This window comes from Pituophis catenifer, unplaced genomic scaffold, assembly GCF_029215685.1.
Source record: "Pituophis catenifer annectens isolate HBS135680 unplaced genomic scaffold, rPitCat1.0.hap2 SCAF_15, whole genome shotgun sequence".
Taxonomy (NCBI): domain Eukaryota; kingdom Metazoa; phylum Chordata; class Lepidosauria; order Squamata; family Colubridae; genus Pituophis; species Pituophis catenifer.
Genome location: NW_027256895.1, coordinates 7,075,815 through 7,094,716, shown reverse-complemented (window position 1 = coordinate 7,094,716; position 18,902 = coordinate 7,075,815). Strand labels below are relative to the sequence as shown.

Here is an 18,902-nt window from a genome sequence, read left to right as displayed (position 1 = left end):
ATCCCTTTATGTTCAATCATTGCTTGGTGACGCAATGCTAAGAAAGCAGAATTTCAGTCTAACTATGCCCACAGTAAGAAGTTTGATCCTGGTTGACTCAAGATTGACCCATCCTTCCCTCCTTCCAAGGCTGATAAAATGAAGGCTCAGATAGTTGGGGGCAAAATGCTGACGCTGCAACCACCCTTAGAGTAATGTAACACACTATGGAGTGGCATATAAGCTATAATAGCCTTTGCTATTGCTATACCGGTGACTCTGTAACAGACATCAACTCGGGTGTCATTTTCTTTATTCTGATTAACTCTTAAATGGGACTCGTGGCTCTTGCCTGTCATGTCAGATGATTTCAGTGTGCTTTTGTGCATGTACACCATTTTCTCTGGAGTTTTTCTATGCCACTTTCAGCCTTCTGCTTCTCATGATATGGCTTCACCTTGGGCCTTATAACAACCATTACCGTATTTTTTGCACTATAAGACATATTTTTTTGTTTCCAAAAAGGGGGCAAAAATGTCTGTGTGTCTAATAGACCGAATATTGCTGAAGCCCTGCCCACCTGCTGGCCATTTTTTGGCCTCTGCATGCCCCATTTTTGGGCCTTTTTTTGGTCAGTTTTCAGGGCTTTTTTCTGCCCATTTCCCCCCCAAAAAAGGGCCAAAAAAGCCTCGAAAATGGGACATAAAAGCCCCAAAAACGGGCTGAAAAAGTCAAACTTCTGCTCAAGCAGAAAACCCTGCTAGACAAATGGTTGTCCAAACTCTTCTTAAAAACCTCCAGTGTTGGAGCAACACAATTTTTGGAGATGAGTTATTCTATTGATCAATCATTCTAACTGTCAGGAAATCTCTCCTTAGTTCTACCTTGGTCCTCTCCTTGATTAGTTTCCATTCATTGTATCCTCTCCTGCCTTCAGGTGCTTTGGCATATAGGATGATGCCCCGCTTCTTTGTAGCAGCCCCTTAGATATTGGAACACTGCTATCTTGTCACCCCTTGCTCTGCCAAAATGTTTGCCTTTGTCGGTAATTTGGTACCCAGAGGATTGGGAGCTCCGAAGCAAAGCGATCTGACATCTGGGCATCATTATGTGGAGTTCTGTTGACCAGAAATATCTTCTGGAGAATGAGCAAAACCCTAAGAATGTATTGATGCCAATAAAAGGAAAAACTGGAGAAAAACCAGGAGAAACATTTGAAGAGGCATTTTGTAAAGCAAGCTTAGACAGCCATATTCACAGGAAGGCTGAAAGATCTTCCCAGGTCATCTGAGAGTGTCCAGACAGGACTTACCTTGGTGTTATTGATAAAGCGAATCCACAAACATGTGAAAAATGCCTTAGAACACCTTGGAGTCAAAATGTCAAGCTTTTTATAAGACTGGACTGCCTCAGAGGAGAGGTTTCAATGCTTTGTATATCCTTCTTGATGAAGAAGCTAAATATTATTAGGCAAACAGAATTGATGGTAATTGATGTTTGAATCCCCAAATCTTACCCATACTAACAAACATTGCACAAGAAAGGAAAGATATCTAATATTGTAACTCTTTATTCTTATTATCTTCACCATAAATCTTGGTAAAGAAGTTGAATAATATTAGGAAATATAAATGACATTACAATGAATTTTTGATCCCAAAATCTTACACATACTAATCAACATTGTACCAGAAAGTAAAGGAATTGAATTCTTCAGTTCTTTCTTCTTACTAGCTGATCCTTGGTATTCATCTCTGGTCTGAACAGAATGATGTAGCATTTAGGGAAAAAGATACAGCCCAATAATCCTGCACTAGAAGCTAAAATGGAGAAGATCTCCACAGCCAACAAGGCTTTTCCCGTGGAGCTCAGGTAAGTTGGAACAAATAGCACCCAAACACTGCAAAATACTAGCATGCTAAATGTAATGAATTTGGCTTCATTGAAGCTGTCCGGTAATCTGCGAGCGCAGAAGGCCACAAAGAAGCTGGCAAGAGCCAGGAAGCCCATGTAGCTTAGGACACAGGAGAACATGACCGTAGAGCCTTCGTTACATTCATTGATGATGGCCTCGGTCACAGAATGCATGTTCAACTGTGGGAATGGAGGGAAAGATCCTAGCCAGATGGCACAAAGGCCAACTTGGATGAGAGAGAAGAAAAGGACAATGGAAGTTGCCATCCTTCTTCCCACCCACTTCTTCATGTTGGAGCCTGGCCTGGTAGCCATGAAGGCTACAACCACAGTGAGGGTTTTGGCCAAGATGCAAGAAACAGCCACGGAGAAGATGATGCCAAAAGTTGGTTGTCGGAGAAGGCAAGTGACTTCACTGGGTTGACCAATGAACAGGAGAGGACACAGGAAGCAGAAGTAGAGGGAGATAAGGAGAATGTAGGTGAGGTCCCGGTTGTTGGCTTTGACCAGAGGGGTATCTCTGTGCTTAAGAAATATTCCGAATATGAGAGCAGTGATCACCAACAATGAAATAGAAATGGAGGCCAAAGTAAACCCTAGAAGGTCCTTGTAAGAAAGGTATGTTACAACTTTGTGAATGCAGTCATCTTTTCCTTTGGTTGGGTATTGGTCTTCTGGACATTTGAGGCATTTTTCCATATCTTTAAGACAGATAGAAAGGAAGGAAGGAAGGAAGAAAGAAATATTTCTGGTTAATTTGTGTATAGCATTTTGTCTCCCAAGGAGAGTTGTAACATCATGAGTTTGTTTCTGTCTGTGTGTATCTTTATATACAGCTATAGGTAGATAGATAGATAGATAGATAGATAGATAGATAGATAGATAGATAGATAGATAGATAGATAGATAGATAGTGGGCTGCAACCAATTATTAAAAAACCAGTTCTGTTAGCACGTGCCTAACACGCTTGTGCGCAGCATTCAAAATACAGCAATTTGAAGCTCAGCTGTTTACATTTTAAGGCGGCCCTGGTAAGTAGAACAGTGGAGGTGCGGAAATCAGCTATGCCGTGCAAATCAGCTGAACCAGAAAGAAGGAAATATAGGACAGGATAGGGCAGGGATGGGTGGGTGGGGCCAGCAGATCATCGGAACTACTGTTTCACTTGAACCAGTCCGAACCGGCAGCATCCCACCACTGGATGGATGGATGGATGGATGGATAGATAGATAGATAGATAGATAGATAGATAGATAGATAGATAGATAGATGTCAATTTGACCTCATGATTATGACATTCTGCAAGGAACCACAAGATTGTGAGTTCTACTCCCACCTTAGTGAAAAAGTCAGCAGGGGACCTTCACTGAGAGCCACCAAACGTAACATGGACTGATTTGTATTTCACATAAGTCCCAAAGACCCAAAGGTGCTTTTTCAAGAGGCAACTGGACTTTCTAATTTTTCTTTGAAGACGCTTTGCTTCTCCTCCAAGAAGCTTCTTCAGCTTCTTGAATGAAAAGTGAAACACCTTGGATGACCAGTGAGTACCATATGATGGGGTGAGCTCCTGTCCTTGCCCCATCTTATGTCAACCTAGCATTCGAAAGCATGCAAATGTGAGCAGATAAATAGGTACCACTTTGGTGGGAAAGTAACAGAACTCCTTGACATCATGTTAGTTTCAGAGTTCTGGTTAGTTAACTGATGCAGCAGTTTATATTACTGCTTTAGATGAGAAACAAGAGACTGTTATAGTAATGGATAATGTACCTGTTTTGTTTGAAATCTCCCCTTCAGGGCAAGGAACACAGTCATAGCAACAAAATTTTTCCCCTTCCTTCTTTTTCTTGTGTTTTCCACGATGGCACTGTTCATTACACACTGAAAGGGGACAGACCTAATATAAGTAGGAAAAAAAACTGGAATGAGAGCGATGCATTCAGATATCTCTATGTACAGGTGGTCTTTCACTTACAGCAGTTCATTTAGTGACTGTTCAGAGTTTACAGCAGGATTGAAAAAAGTGATTTACAGACGTTTTTCACACTTACAACCTTTGCAAATCCCTGTAATCATGTGATCAAAATTCAGATCCTTGGCAACTGGTTCATATTTATGAGAATTTGGGGAAGGGGTGTTCCCATTTGCTCTAGCTCTACCTAGTTGGGCCAGGAGGGGGGAGTTCCCCTCGTTGAAATGTGCCCACCAGTTTTCCTCGCATTCCATCGGCTGAGGTTACAGGGCAGGGGCGGGGGAGTAGCGGTTATTATTAAAGTAGGTCTGAGACCGAGGGAGGCCACTATTCCTCAGACGGCCGGCTGTGAGTCCCTCCTTGTGAAGTGGGGCCATGGGGTTCAGATGGGTTTGCTGATCATGTACCTGGCTCCCTGCCACATGGCAGCAGCCGTGCCCAAGCTACTCAACGTCATCGCCACGGTGGCGGTTGATATCCCCAGGCTTACGGTCATGGGGGATTTCAACCTGCCGCCCGTGGGTGAGACGTCTGAGGTGGCTCTGGAGTTCGTGGCTTCCATGACAGCCATGGACCTGACCCAGTTAATTCATGGCCCTACCCACACAAAGGGGAAACACGTTGAATCTGGTTTTTGTCTCTGGACAGTGGCTGAGTGACCTTGAGATATGGGATATAGTTACCGAGCACTTGTCATGGTCAGATCACTCTCTCCTTCATCTCGACATTCAAACCCCACCGCAGAGAGGCAGAGCCGGTAAGATGGTTCCGCCCCAGGCACCTGATGGAACCTGATAGATTCCAGATGGGGTTTGGGCCATTTCCTGAGGCTCTGGCACATGCCTCAACTGGAGACCTAATGGACGCTTGGGATAGGGCGGCCGCTGGAGCTCTGGATTGGGTCGTGCCTTTGCGGCCTCTGACCCGGCGCCGATCTCATTTGGCTCCTTGGTTCACTGAGGAGCTGAGGGACTTGAAGTGCCAGAAAAGACGCCTAGAGAGTAGTTGGAGGGCCAGTCTTTCTGAATCGGACCGGACACTGGTAAGATCTCATATTAGGAATTACCTAGTGGCGATAAAAGCAACGAAATGTAGTTAATTTGCTTCTCTTATTGCATCATCAGATAACCACCCGGCCGCCCTGTTTAGGGTGACCCGCTCCCTGCTCCACTAGGAAGCGCGGTAGGACCCCTTTGAAGGTAGAGCTGAGGATTTTGTTCAGTATCTGTATGACAAATTGACTCAGATCCGGGAAGATCTGGACTCCGACTGGGTAGTCTCAGGGGAGGGACTGGGGCAGGTCTTGAGAATGTTATCTGGGATGAGTTTGATCCTGTGACCCCTGAGGACGTGGACAGGATTCTGGGCAGACTGAATGCAACCACTTGTTTATTGGACCCGTGTCCCTCCTGGTTAGTGCTGGCTTCCCGGGAAGTGACGCGAGGCTGGCTCCAGGGGATTATAAATGCTTCGCTGGGTGAGGGTGACTTCCCCGCTGCCTTGAAAGAGGCGGTGGTCAGGCCTCTCCTCAAGAAGCCTTCCCTGGACCCGGCAATGTTGGTTAATTACTGTCCGCTCTCCAACCTTCATTTTGTGGTGAAGGTTGTCGAGAGCGTGGTTGCGCAACAGCTTCCCCAGCACCTGGATGAAACGACGTATCAGGATCAGTTCCAGTCGGGCTTCAGGCCCGGGTACAGCACGGAAACGGCATTGGTCGCTTTGGTTGATGATCTCTGGAGGGCTCGGGACAGGGGGTGCTCCTCTGTCCTGGTCCTGTTAGACCTCTCAGTGGCTTTTGATACCATCAACCATGGTATCATGCTGCACTGGTTGGAAGAGTTAGGGGTGGGGGGCACTGTACTACAGTGGTTCACCTCCTTTCTCTCTGGCCGGTTGCAGTCTGTGTTGGCAGGGGGGCAGAGGTCGACCGCGAGGCCCCTCATATGTGGGGTGCCACAAGGGTCACTCCCCTCGCCCCTTTTGTTCAACATTTATGTAAAGCCGCTGGGCGAGATCATCCGTGGTTTCGGGGTGAAGTACCACCAGTACGCTGATGACACCCAGCTGTACATCTCCACCCCGGACCACCCCAACGATACCCTTGAAGTGATGTCCCGGTGTCTGGAGGCCATGTGGATATGGATGGGGAGGAACAGGCTCAGGCTCAACCCATCCAAGACCGAGTGGCTGTGGTTTCCGATGTCCCGATATAGTCAGTTGACGCCATCACTGACTATTGGGGGCGACTCACTGGCCCCCACGGAGAGGACTCACAACTTGGGCATCCTCCTGGATTCAAGGCTGTCTTTAGAAGAGCACTTGACGGCCATGACCGGGAGGATCTTTCATCAGGTTCGCCTGATTCGCCAGTTGCGTCCCTTTCTGGATCGGGACTCCCTACACACAGTCACTCATGCCCTCGTCACCTCCCGCCTGGACTATTGTAATGCTCTTTACATGGGGCTCCCCTTGAGGAGCACCTGGAGGCTCCAACTGGTGCAGAGTGCGGCCACATGGGTGGTTATGGGAGCAACATGGTGCTCCCGTGTGACACCTCTCCTGCGCGAGCTGCACTGGCTCCCGGTGGTCTTCCGGGTGCGCTTCAAGGTTTTGGTTACCACCTTTAGAGCGCTCCATGGCTTAGGACCTGGTTATTTACGCAACCGCCTACTACCACAAACAGCCTCCCACCGGCCGGTACGCTCTCATAGAGAGGGGCTCCTCCAGGTGCCATCAGCCAGGGGAAGGGCCTCATCTATGGGGGCACCTACTATCTGGAACGAGCTCCCCCCGGAGATACGGTGGATCCCGGATCTGCGCACTTTCTGCTCTTAAGACTCTCCTATTCCAGCAGGCCGGCCTGGCCTAATTTTCTCCCCTTTCTTTTAAATTCTTTTAAATTTTTTAAACTGAAATTTTAATTTGTTTTTAAATTATTGGGAATTTTTATTGTCTCGGGCAAAATTATTTAATTTGGTTTTAATTATGTTTTTTAACTTTTGTATTTATGTGTTTTATTTTGTGCCTGTTCACCGCCCTGAGTCCTTCGGGAGTAGGGCGGTATACAAATCTAAATAATAATAATAATAATAATAATAATAATAATAATAATAATAATAATAATAATAATAATAATAATGACTGAACTTCTTTTGTCTGGTTTAGGTGACATTTTTCCTTAACGACTTAGTTATTTGCCAAAATGTGCTTGTTCATAAGGCAACTGTCAATGCAGGAGCCATTTTTGAATGTCTTCAGGGGTACCACAGTGAGGCTGGATGGAACTGTGGGAAAGAGAGGGGGAAGGGAGGGGGAGTATAGATAACTGAGGGGAACATGTAGCCAAAATAACATTCTTTCTTCTGGGAACCAAGCACAGTCTCACCAGCACCTGGAGGGGCATGGATGGGAGACATCCAGAATAGGGAGATAGACCTGATTGGGGAATGTGATGGTTGTGTATGATGGGGGGGGGGGGGAAGAACTTTGGACTTTGAACTGGGTGGGGAAAACATGGGGAACTTCAGAGTCGGGTTTTACCAGCTGTGCCAATATGACATGCCTAATAAATCTCCAATTTGAGGAAACCTCTCGCTATGGAATTTTGATTTCATTTGGGCTTTTACTTGAAACCCTGACAGCAACTGGACTTTGTTTTTGTTTGAAGACATTTCGCTTCTCATTCTAGAAGCTTCTTTAAATCTTCAGTTAGAATTGAAGATGTTTCTTGGATGAGAAGCAAAACATCTGCCTTTTGAAAAAGCACCTTTGGGACAACCATATCCTGGATGGAAGAATAGAATAGAATAGAATAGAATAGAATAGAATAGAATAGAATAGAATAGAATAGAATAGAATAGAATAGAATAGAATAGAATAGAATAAGAGAGTTGGAAGGGACCTTGGAGGAAACCCTACACCACTTCAGATAAATGGTTATCTAACATCTTCTTAAAATTTCCCAGTGTTGGGGCATTCACAACTTCTGCATGGATGACATGTAAATCTCCATAAAGACTTAGTAACTCCTTATCTGTCTCCTGAAGGAATCTTTTAGACAACATTCCCGGCTATCCAGCTTCTTTACATGCCTGCTTCATCTTTAGTTAGGGCAGCTTCAGTCTAGTCTCACAAACTGTATGGTGATTCGCTTTACAACCTTAACAAAATGTTGTCAAGTCAGTCACACACAACTCAACAGTTTCTTTGCTTAACTGTGGAAAATCTGATACCAAATATGGTCGTAGGTCAAGAGCTACCTGTATACAGAAATCATAATATTTTGAAAAGTAGTATTTGCAAGAATCTAGGTCCCAAGCTTGTAGGATAAACAAAGCATCACATTTTTCATTTGTACTTTAATTGAAGTACAAGTCAGATTTAGAGCCTGAAAAACAGCTTATATCCCAGAGCAGTAACTAAGTTGAATTCTACTGTATAGTGCAATACTAATGCAGTATCAGGGGTTTTCAATTCAATTGTGTAGAATGTGAAGGTTGTGATTATTATTGTTGTTGTGTACATCAGTGTATGATGTACACCGAAGGTGGCATTTAATTTTGTTGTACGAGGTGCAATGACAATAAAGTAAACTTAAATTTAGAGAGGATTCTGCAGATGCTAATAAAAACAGATAGGTTGAGATTTCGCTAGAAAGAAAATAAGAGGGACTGATGTTCAGCCTTATGGCATATTTGGTCTGACTGTCCAGGTTTTGTAGTAAAGATAATAACAGTCCTATTATTTGGGGTGATGTGTATGAAAGCCATGGAGAAACCAAAATTGGGAACTGGGGAAAAGAGAAAGTACAGGCAAGGAAGCAAGTGGAATGATATGGAGAAGTGAAGGAACACTTGCCTGAAGTCTTTCAAACATGGCAATGTTACCTATGCTAAATCCAGACCTGATTTGATGTGAAATCAATGTCAGTGATCCAATTGGAGAACATGGGCTCTCTCAAGAAACCACAAGAATACATACCTGATTGAAAGCTCTAGGCCACAAAATCATATTGTCACTGATGACAAATTCATCTTCTGGGGGTCCATTTGGATCGATCCATCCAATTTTCACTCTCTCGAAGGACCTGTTTGGAAAAATGACCATGTGCACAACGTCAATTCCACCTCTCATTTCCTTTTGCTCATTGAAGGACACTGTCTCACCAGCAGAATTGTTGAAAGAAACCCTTAGAAGGTAGGGATGGAGCTAAAGGAAAGCCAAGGGGAAAAAAAGAAAAGCTTACAACATTTAGAAGAAAGAAAACAAAAGGGATGAATATCCATTAGATTTCATTTCTGCTTGAAGTTAGGGTGACATAGTTCTACTTCCCTAATTCCAGTCATTAATTCTGATTAAGAAATATTATGACCTAACAGACCTCAAATGAGCCTCAGGCTAATTTCTTCATCATCAATTACCTAGAATGGAAAGGAATGGAATGGAATGGAATGGAATTCTTTATTGGCCAAGTGTGATTGGACACACAAGGAATTTGTCTTTGGTGCATATGCTCTCAGTGTACATAAAGAAAAAATAAAATATATTCATCAAGAATCATAAGATACAACACTTAGTGATAGTCATAGGATACTAATAAGTAATCAAATCATACTAGGAAACAATAAAGACAATATAAGTTGTAAAGATTCAAGCAACATGGATATAGCCATAAGTGGGAAGAAATAGGTCCTAGTAAGGATGAGGATAGGAAGAATAGTAATATAGTCCTAGTAGTTAATTTGACAGTATTGTGGGAATTAGTTGTTTAGCAGAGTGATGGCATTTGGGAAAAAGTTGTCCTTGTGCTTTCTTGTTTTGGTGTGCAGAGCCCTATAGCATTGTTTTGAGGGTAGAAGTTGAAACAATTTATGTCCAGGATGCAAAGGGTCTGTAAATATTTTCACAGCCCTCTTTTTGACTCATGCAGTATACAGGTCCTCAGTGGAAGACAGGTTGGTAGTAATTGTTTTTTCTGCAGTTCTAATTATCCATTGAAGTCTGAGTCTGTCTTGTTGGGTTGCAGAGCCAAACCAGACAGTTTTAGAGGTGCAGATGGCAGGCTCAATAATTCCTCTGTAGAACTGAATCAGCAGCTCTTTAGGAAGTTACAAAAATTTGCCGGTTCTCCGAACTACTCAAAATTTCCGCTACCAGTTCTCCAGAACCTGTCAGAACCTGCTGGATTACACCCCTGGTCTGTGGTTAAGAGCTACTCATGGAAATAGCTGAGGAGAAAAAGCCAATCTGAACATGGGCATAAAAGAGTTCCATTGTTTTTACAATTACCTGCCAAGGTTGCAGCTCAAAAGGTTCAGCAGTTTTCACCTTCCTGAAGGATCTCTGATGGGACTGAGATGACAACATGGCATTCAAAGCATGTGCTGCTGCATAAACACCATTATAGATACTGTAGCTATGTACAGTGGTTCCCATCTCAAATAGAGGCCCGGGAAGGTCCTGTAATCTCTCTTTTCCAGTACACATTTCATTCTTCTCTATTTCCATATCAGGATTTGGAAAAGTACAGGCAAATGCTCGCTCCCAAAACTCCTTCAGGAAGCCCTGACTTTTGGTCTTGGATGGTTTTATGCCTTCAAGAAACTTATTGAACCCAGGAAGTTCTCTTGAGTGAAATGTAAAGGAAATGGCACCCTGGAAAAAATCGAGGTCCCAACTTCTTTGCAGGAAGGATAGTGTGAAATCAATGCCACTTGTCATGACCCATACTTTCATAAATGAATCTTTTAATTTATTTCTGGGGTCTTGTATGAATAGAATGGTCCTCAGCAGGGCCAGTGTCACTGATTCACCATAGAGGAGGAATACCTTGGTTTTCTGATCAATTAAAGGTTCATCGATATATGAAGTTATTTCGATGATTTCCTCAATGTTATCCAAAAGGAGGCGCTGTGGGATTTTTTGTCTGTAAGCTGTGCAGATGCCATTCTGGAAAAGCAAAGCTTCCAGAGTCTGCAGGAACTTCTGTCCATCGTCATTGTCATGAATGAAGATCCCGATCCAGGCCCATCCAAAATGTTGGAGCAATTTAAGAATCCCCAAGTACTGTTGGGCTTCGTTGGAGACCATGGAATAGAATGAAGGGATTAGAGTGGAATCAATCTTCCCAGGGACCAGAGCACCATAGGCGAGCTACAAATATAATTATAATTTTGAAAACCGGGGGTCAGCTTCATTTCTGTATGTCTGATTTGTTACCATTTTTGAAACAACTTGTCAGTGCATAGAAGTTCCCACAACTTCTGAAGGCAACTTCTGTTCCATTGGTGGATTGTTCTCACTGTCAGGAAGTTCCACTTCATGTCTAGGTTGAATCTCTCCTTGGTCAGTTTCCATCCATTATTCCTTGTTTGGCCTTCAGGTGCTTTGGAAAAATAGCCTGACCCCTTCCTCTCTGGAGCAGCCCCTCAAATATTGGAAGACTGCTATCATGCCTCCCCCGGTCCTTCTATCATGCTATCATGCCTCCCCCGGTCCTTCTCTTCATTAGACTAGCCATTCCTGCAACCATTCGTCTTAAGTTTTAGTCTCCAGTCCCCTCATCATCCTGGTTGCACTTCTCTGCACTTTTTCTAGAGTCTCAACATCTTTTTTATAGTGTGTTGACCAAACCTGGATGCAGTTAATTAGCCTTTCAATTAGCCTTTCCTCCTTTTAGAATCACCAGGAGTTTAACGTGAGAAAAAAAATACGTAATTTCCATGTTTTATACTGCAAAACCCCTACCTGTGGAATCTTGTAGAGACCAAGGATATCTGCCATGCAAAAAGAGGTATCAGAACCAAGTCCTCCAATGATGGCTATCAGATTCTTCTGTCTAGTACATTTGTAGTTGAGAAGAAAGCTCCTTGATTTGAAGAGCAGGTCCAAGGTGGTCCGATAAGTCATCTTTGCATCATAGTAGCTGTCGTAGATGTGGAATCCAAGCGTAACATTAGACAAGATCTGGGGATCCTCATTGATCTCCTTCACAGCAAAGGCCACGGCAAGGGCATGCTGGTAGAACTTTGTCACCATACTGAAAATAGAAGTGCATTCTTTTTCCAGACATGTGCAGAAATGAAGCTTCCAATGTTTACAAAGCTACAAAACATCCTTAGCCAGCATCCTATTCATGTTTACAAAAATACTCTTTTACTTGATGTTTTTTCTAAACTCAATTACATAAGCCCACTTAGTTTTTAAACTGTGATTTGCAATAAAAAACTTGAGAGATTGAAATCAGTTAAATGCAACACTATAACAAATATTAATATTTTTTTGAATTGAATTTTTAATTGTAATTGTATTTTTTTTAAAAAAAAAAGAAAAGAAAAAACATTGTTCACCATTCAGAGTTACAGTTTACATATTGAATCAATTGATCAATAAATTTAAATTTTTAGCACAGAAGCCATTAAAGGAAAAAAAATTGAAGAAGAAGGGATGGAGCACAGAGGCTGCAAGGACAAAAACACAATTGTAATTTTCATGAGAAGACAAGGAAATGTTAAATAGAAAATCCCATATGCATAGAAAATTTTAACTGACATCAAGTTTATTGCATTATTATAAATGAATGGGAAAACTACAGCTCAAGTCAACTGGCTATAAAATATAGCAGCATAAAAGTATATCTTTAATATAGTCACACTTTATTTATTTATTTTTTTTTGCAAGCTAGATATTGTAACTGTTTTCACACCAAAGAAAATAGAGGCTGACTATTTTTGTTGTTGTTTCCTAGCACTTTACCTTTCTCTAGAATCTTACGCCAATGTTTCAAAATAAAAAGAATTATCCATAAGGATGGACCAATGCACTGGTTACTTAACAGTAGGGCTAATACTGAGTAAGGTATTATAGTTTATGAAACATTATCTCTCACAGACAAGGTTCCTCAGTTCCACCCTTGTTGTCAGTCTGGCTAATATTTGCAGGTGTAGTGACCAAAACACACATACACACAAACATATTTTTTCAAAGTTGCATTTTTTCTTGCAAAAGGCAACTGGACTGTTTCTTTATTTGTGTCATCATTTTCCAAGGTATCAGTGGAGATTCTCAGTCATCCAGATCATAGCTGATATAGTTGTCCAGTTGCTTTTTGAAAAAACACCTTTGAGATTCTTCTCAAAGATGCTGCATCAGTTATAATGATAACCAATGAACATTATGTGTAACCTATAACATTATAACTGTTGTATAATCTATAGCATTATAATTGATGAAGCTTCCTGCAAAAGAAGCAAAATGTCTCAGAAGATAGAATAATAGAGTTGGAAGGAACCTCGTAGGTCTTCCAGTCCAACCTCCTGCTTGAGTAGGAGATCCTATATCTGTCTGTGGAGATTCTCAGTCATCAGGGTCATGGTTGTCCTAACGATGCTTTTTCAAGAGGCAATTGGACTTTCTGGTTTTTCTTTAAGGACGTTTCGCTTCTCATCAAAAGAAGCTTCTTCGGCTCTGAGAAGCAAATCATCTTCAAAGAAAGAAGAGAAAGTCCAGTTACAATACCTCTTGAAAAAGCACCTTTGGGAGACCCTATATCATTTCAGACATACAGTATGGTTGTCCAGTCTCTTTTTGAAAGCCTTCCCTGGTAGTCTTCCATCTTCTTCCTCTTCCTCTTCAAATAAAAACGAACAATCCAGTTGTCTTTTGAAAGAAAAGACATTAAACCTTCAAGATAACTATGACCTGGATTTCTGAGAATCTCCATAGGTAAAAACACTGACTCAGAAAAGTCAGCTGAGACCTGTGAAGGCATTTCCTCAAATAGATCTTCTCTGAATGCATACACAAACTGAGAGACCATCCCACCAATGAGGAGGTCAGCTGGCTCGTACCACTCATGAGGAACGGGGATAAGATCACTCTGGTGACATTGCAGACTGGCTATATCTGCCACTAAGTTAAATATCAGAGCTAAAACCATAGATTGTTTCATCGTCTGAGAGAAAATCTCAGCTTTCAGCATCTGTACAGTGTAGTTCATTTCAACTGCCATTTTAATCCGCCTCTGATTGGGACCATTATCATTTTTGAGAAAAATTAGATTGGTTCCCACTTAACAAAGAGATAAATGCAAGTCGATGTGTATCAACTCAGCCTGCTAACATTCTAAATTCAGATGGATACCAGTAGATTAAAAAGGGAGAGATTTGAAAAATTAACTCTTCAGAAACTCACTTACTTCAGGTCCCTCCTCCCAGTTTTGAATATCAGGGTCATAATAGACATGTTCAGACTTATTTTCTCTTGGGAAAAAGTTGAACAAGAGGTTGGCTGAAACAAAATTGATTTGACTAAATCCGGAGAGAGATAATTCAGAGAATAATTCTTTGAATGCTGGGTTTGGAATTCTAAAAAACTTTTTTTTGCTAATAATTGTATTTTCTTTCTTCCTTCAAGTTTGGAAGGTAGTGTGGCATATTGAGCTAGCAAGTGTTCCCACCTGGCTATACCACCCATCTATGCCCACCTAGTTTTGCTGACCCAACTGCAATCACCCAGCTATACCCTCCTAGCGGCTGTGAGTTGTCCCCTTCTTTCAAGAGGAGTTGGAAAGGAGGTTACGTACATGGTTAGGGGTTTCCAACAAATCCTTTGGACAGCCCTTCATGTTCAATCATTGCTCGGTGACGCAATGCTAAGAAAGCAGAATTTCAGTCTAACTATGCCCACAGTAAGAAGTTTGATCCTGGTTGACTCAAGATTGACCCATCCTTCCCTCCTTCCAAGGCTGATAAAATGAAGGCTCAGATAGTTGGGGGCAAAATGCTGACACTGCAAACCACCCTGAGAGTCATGTAACACACTATGGAGTGGCATATAAGCTATAATAGCCTTTGCTATTGCTATACCAGTGACTCTCTAACACACATCAACTCGGGTGTCATTTTCTTTATTCTGATTAACTCTTAAATGGGACTCGTGGCTCTTGCCTGTCATGTCAGATGATTTCAGTGTGCTTTTGTGCATGTACATCACTTTCTCTGGAGTTTTTCTATGCCACTTTCAGCCTTCTGCTTCTCATGATATGGCTTCACCTTGGGCCTTATAACAACTATTACCGTATTTTTTGCACTATAAGACACTTTTTTTTGTCTCCAAAAAGGGGGCAAAAATGTCTGTGTGTCTAATAGACCGAATATTGCTGAAGCCCCGCCCACCTGCTGGCCATTTTTTGGCCTCTGCATGCCCCATTTTTGGGCCTTTTTTTGGTCAGTTTTCAGGGCTTTTTTCCTGCCCATTTCCCTCCCAAAAAAGGGCCAAAAAAGCCTCGAAAATGGGACATAAAAGCCCCAAAAACGGGCTGAAAAAGTCAAACCTCTGCTCAAGCAGAAAACCCTGCTAGACAAATGTTTGTCCAAACTCTTCTTAAAAACCTCCAGTGTTGGAGCAACACAATTTTTGGAGATGAGTTATTCTATTGATCAATCATTCGAACTGTCACGAAATCTCTCCTTAGTTCTACCTTGGTCCTCTCCTTGATTAGTTTCCATTCATTGTATCCTCTCCTGCCTTCAGGTGCTTTGGCATATAGGATGATGCCCCGCTTCTTTGTAGCAGCCCCTTAGATATTGGAACACTGCTATCTTGTCACCCCTTGCTCTGCCAAAATGTTTGCCTTTGTCGGTAATTTGGTACCCAGAGGATTGGGAGCTCCGAAGCAAAGCGATCTGACATCTGGGCATCATTATGTGGAGTTCTGTTGAACCCTAAGAATGCATTGATGCCAATAAAAGGAAAAACTGGAGAAAAACCAGGAGAAACATTTGAAGAGGCATTTTGTAAAGCAAGCTTAGACAGCCATATTCACAGGAAGGCTGAAAGATCTTCCCAGGTCATCTGAGAGTGTCCAGACAGGACTTACCTTGGTGTTATTGATAAAGCGAATCCACAAACATGTGAAAAATGCCTTAGAACACCTTGGAGTCAAAATGTCAAGCTTTTTATAAGACTGGACTGCCTCAGAGGAGAGGTTTCAATGCTTTGTATATCCTTCTTGATGAAGAAGCTAAATATTATTAGGCAAACAGAATTGATGGTAATTGATGTTTGAATCCCCAAATCTTACCCATACTAACAAACATTGCACAAGAAAGGAAAGATATCTAATATTGTAACTCTTTATTCTTATTATCTTCACCATAAATCTTGGTAAAGAAGTTGAATAATATTAGGAAATATAAATGACATTACAATGAATTTTTGATCCCAAAATCTTACACATACTAATCAACATTGTACCAGAAAGTAAAGGAATTGAATTCTTCAGTTCTTTCTTCTTACTAGCTGATCCTTGGTATTCATCTCTGGTCTGAACAGAATGATGTAGCATTTAGGGAAAAAGATACAGCCCAATAATCCTGCACTAGAAGCTAAAATGGAGAAGATCTCCACAGCCAACAAGGCTTTTCCCGTGGAGCTCAAGTAAGTTGGAACAAATAGCACCCAAACACTGCAAAATACTAGCATGCTAAATGTAATGAATTTGGCTTCATTGAAGCTGTCCGGTAATCTGCGAGCGCAGAAGGCCACAAAGAAGCTGGCAAGAGCCAGGAAGCCCATGTAGCTTAGGACACAGGAGAACATGACCGGAGAGCCTTCGTTACATTCATTGATGATGGCCTCGGTCACAGAATGCATGTTCAACTGTGGGAATGGAGGGAAAGATCCTAGCCAGATGGCACAAAGGCCAACTTGGATGAGAGAGAAGAAAAGGACAATGGAAGTTGCCATCCTTCTTCCCACCCACTTCTTCATGTTGGAGCCTGGCCTGGTAGCCATGAAGGCTACAACCACAGTGAGGGTTTTGGCCAAGATGCAAGAAACAGCCACGGAGAAGATGATGCCAAAAGTTGGTTGTCGGAGAAGGCAAGTGACTTCACTGGGTTGACCAATGAACAGGAGAGGACACAGGAAGCAGAAGTAGAGGGAGATAAGGAGAATGTAGGTGAGGTCCCGGTTGTTGGCTTTGACCAGAGGGGTATCTCTGTGCTTAAGAAATATTCCGAATATGAGAGCAGTGATCACCAACAATGAAATAGAAATGGAGGCCAAAGTAAACCCTAGAAGGTCCTTGTAAGAAAGGTATGTTACAACTTTGTGAATGCAGTCATCTTTTCCTTTGGTTGGGTATTGGTCTTCTGGACATTTGAGGCATTTTTCCATATCTTTAAGACAGATAGAAAGGAAGGAAGGAAGGAAGAAAGAAATATTTCTGGTTAATTTGTGTATAGCATTTTGTCTCCCAAGGAGAGTTGTAACATCATGAGTTTGTTTCTGTCTGTGTGTATCTTTATATACAGCTATAGGTAGATAGATAGATAGATAGATAGATAGATAGATAGATAGATAGATAGATAGATAGATAGATAGTGGGCTGCAACCAGTTATTAAACAACCAGTTCTGTTAGCACGTGCCTAACACGCTTGTGCGCAGCATTCAAAATACAGCAATTTGAAGCTCAGCTGTTTACATTTTAAGGCGGCCCTGATAAGTAGAACAGTGGAGGTGCGGAAATCAGCTATGCCGTGCAAATCAGCTGAACCAGAAAGAAGGAAATATAGGACAGGATAGGGCAGGGATGGGTGGGTGGGGCCAGCAGATCATCGGAACTACTGTTTCACTTGAACCAGTCCGACCCGGCAGCATCCCACCACTGGATGGATGGATGGATGGATAGATAGATAGATAGATAGATAGATAGATAGATAGATAGATGTCAATTTGACCTCATGATTATGACATTCTGCAAGGAACCACAAGATTGTGAGTTCTACTCCCACCTTAGTGAAAAAGTCAGCAGGGGACCTTCACTGAGAGCCACCAAACGTAACATGGACTGATTTGTATTTCACATAAGTCCCAAAGACCCAAAGGTGCTTTTTCAAGAGGCAACTGGACTTTCTAATTTTTCTTTGAAGACGCTTTGCTTCTCCTCCAAGAAGCTTCTTCAGCTTCTTGAATGAAAAGTGAAACACCTTGGATGACCAGTGAGTACCATATGATGGGGTGAGCTCCTGTCCTTGCCCCATCTTATGTCAACCTAGCATTCGAAAGCATGCAAATGTGAGCAGATAAATAGGTACCACTTTGGTGGGAAAGTAACAGAACTCCTTGACATCATGTTAGTTTCAGAGTTCTGGTTAGTTAACTGATGCAGCAGTTTATATTACTGCTGTTAGATGAGAAACAAGCGACTGTTATAGTAATGGATAATGTACCTGTTTTGTTTGAAATCTCCCCTTCAGGGCAAGGAACACAGTCATAGCAACAAAATTTTTCCCCTTCCTTCTTTTTCTTGTGTTTTCCACGATGGCACTGTTCATTACACACTGAAAGGGGACAGACCTAATATAAGTAGGAAAAAAAACTGGAATGAGAGCGATGCATTCAGATATCTCTATGTACAGGTGGTCTTTCACTTACAGCAGTTCATTTAGTGACTATTCAGAGTTTACAGCAGGATTGAAAAAAGTGATTTACAGACTTTTTCACACTTACAACCTTTGCAAATCCCTGTAATCATGTGATCAAAATTCAGATCCTTGGCAACTGGTTCATATTTATGAGAATTTGGGGAAGGGGTGTTCCCATTTGCTCTAGCTCTACCTAGTTGGGCCAGGAGGGGGGAGTTCCCCTCGTTGAAATGTGCCCAAGAGTTTTCCTCGCATTCCATCGGCTGAGGTTACAGGGCAGGGGCGGGGGAGTAGCGGTTATTATTAAAGTAGGTCTGAGACCGAGGGAGGCCACTATTCCTCAGACGGCCAGCTGTGAGTCCCTCCTTGTGAAGTGGGGCCATGGGGTTCAGATGGGTTAGCTGATCATGTACCGGGCTCCCTGCCACATGGCAGCAGCCGTGCCCAAGCTACTCAACGTCATCGCCACGGTGGCGGTTGATATCCCCAGGCTTACGGTCATGGGGGATTTCAACCTGCCGCCCGTGGGTGAGACGTCTGAGGTGGCTCTGGAGTTCGTGGCTTCCATGACAGCCATGGACCTGACCCAGTTAATTCATGGCC

At 42.5% G+C, this 18,902-nt stretch overlaps 2 protein-coding genes across 2 annotated transcripts; both read right to left on the bottom strand.

Moving 5' to 3' along the window:
- Positions 1 to 1,692: 1,692 nt before the first annotated feature.
- LOC139324843 (vomeronasal type-2 receptor 26-like) lies at positions 1,693 to 11,906 on the bottom strand. The gene is made up of 5 exons (XM_070954595.1): positions 11,616 to 11,906; positions 10,158 to 11,021; positions 8,850 to 9,077; positions 3,668 to 3,794; positions 1,693 to 2,594 (listed from the first exon to the last, which is right to left on the bottom strand). Exons 1-5 carry the CDS (start codon positions 11,904 to 11,906, stop codon positions 1,693 to 1,695), a joined length of 2,412 nt encoding a protein of 803 aa, XP_070810696.1.
- Positions 11,907 to 16,148: 4,242 nt separating this feature from the next.
- LOC139324842 (vomeronasal type-2 receptor 26-like) lies at positions 16,149 to 18,319 on the bottom strand. Its single transcript, XM_070954594.1, has 3 exons — positions 18,310 to 18,319; positions 18,105 to 18,215; positions 16,149 to 17,050 (listed from the first exon to the last, which is right to left on the bottom strand). Exons 1-3 carry the CDS (start codon positions 18,317 to 18,319, stop codon positions 16,149 to 16,151), a joined length of 1,023 nt encoding a protein of 340 aa, XP_070810695.1.
- Positions 18,320 to 18,902: the final 583 nt, after the last annotated feature.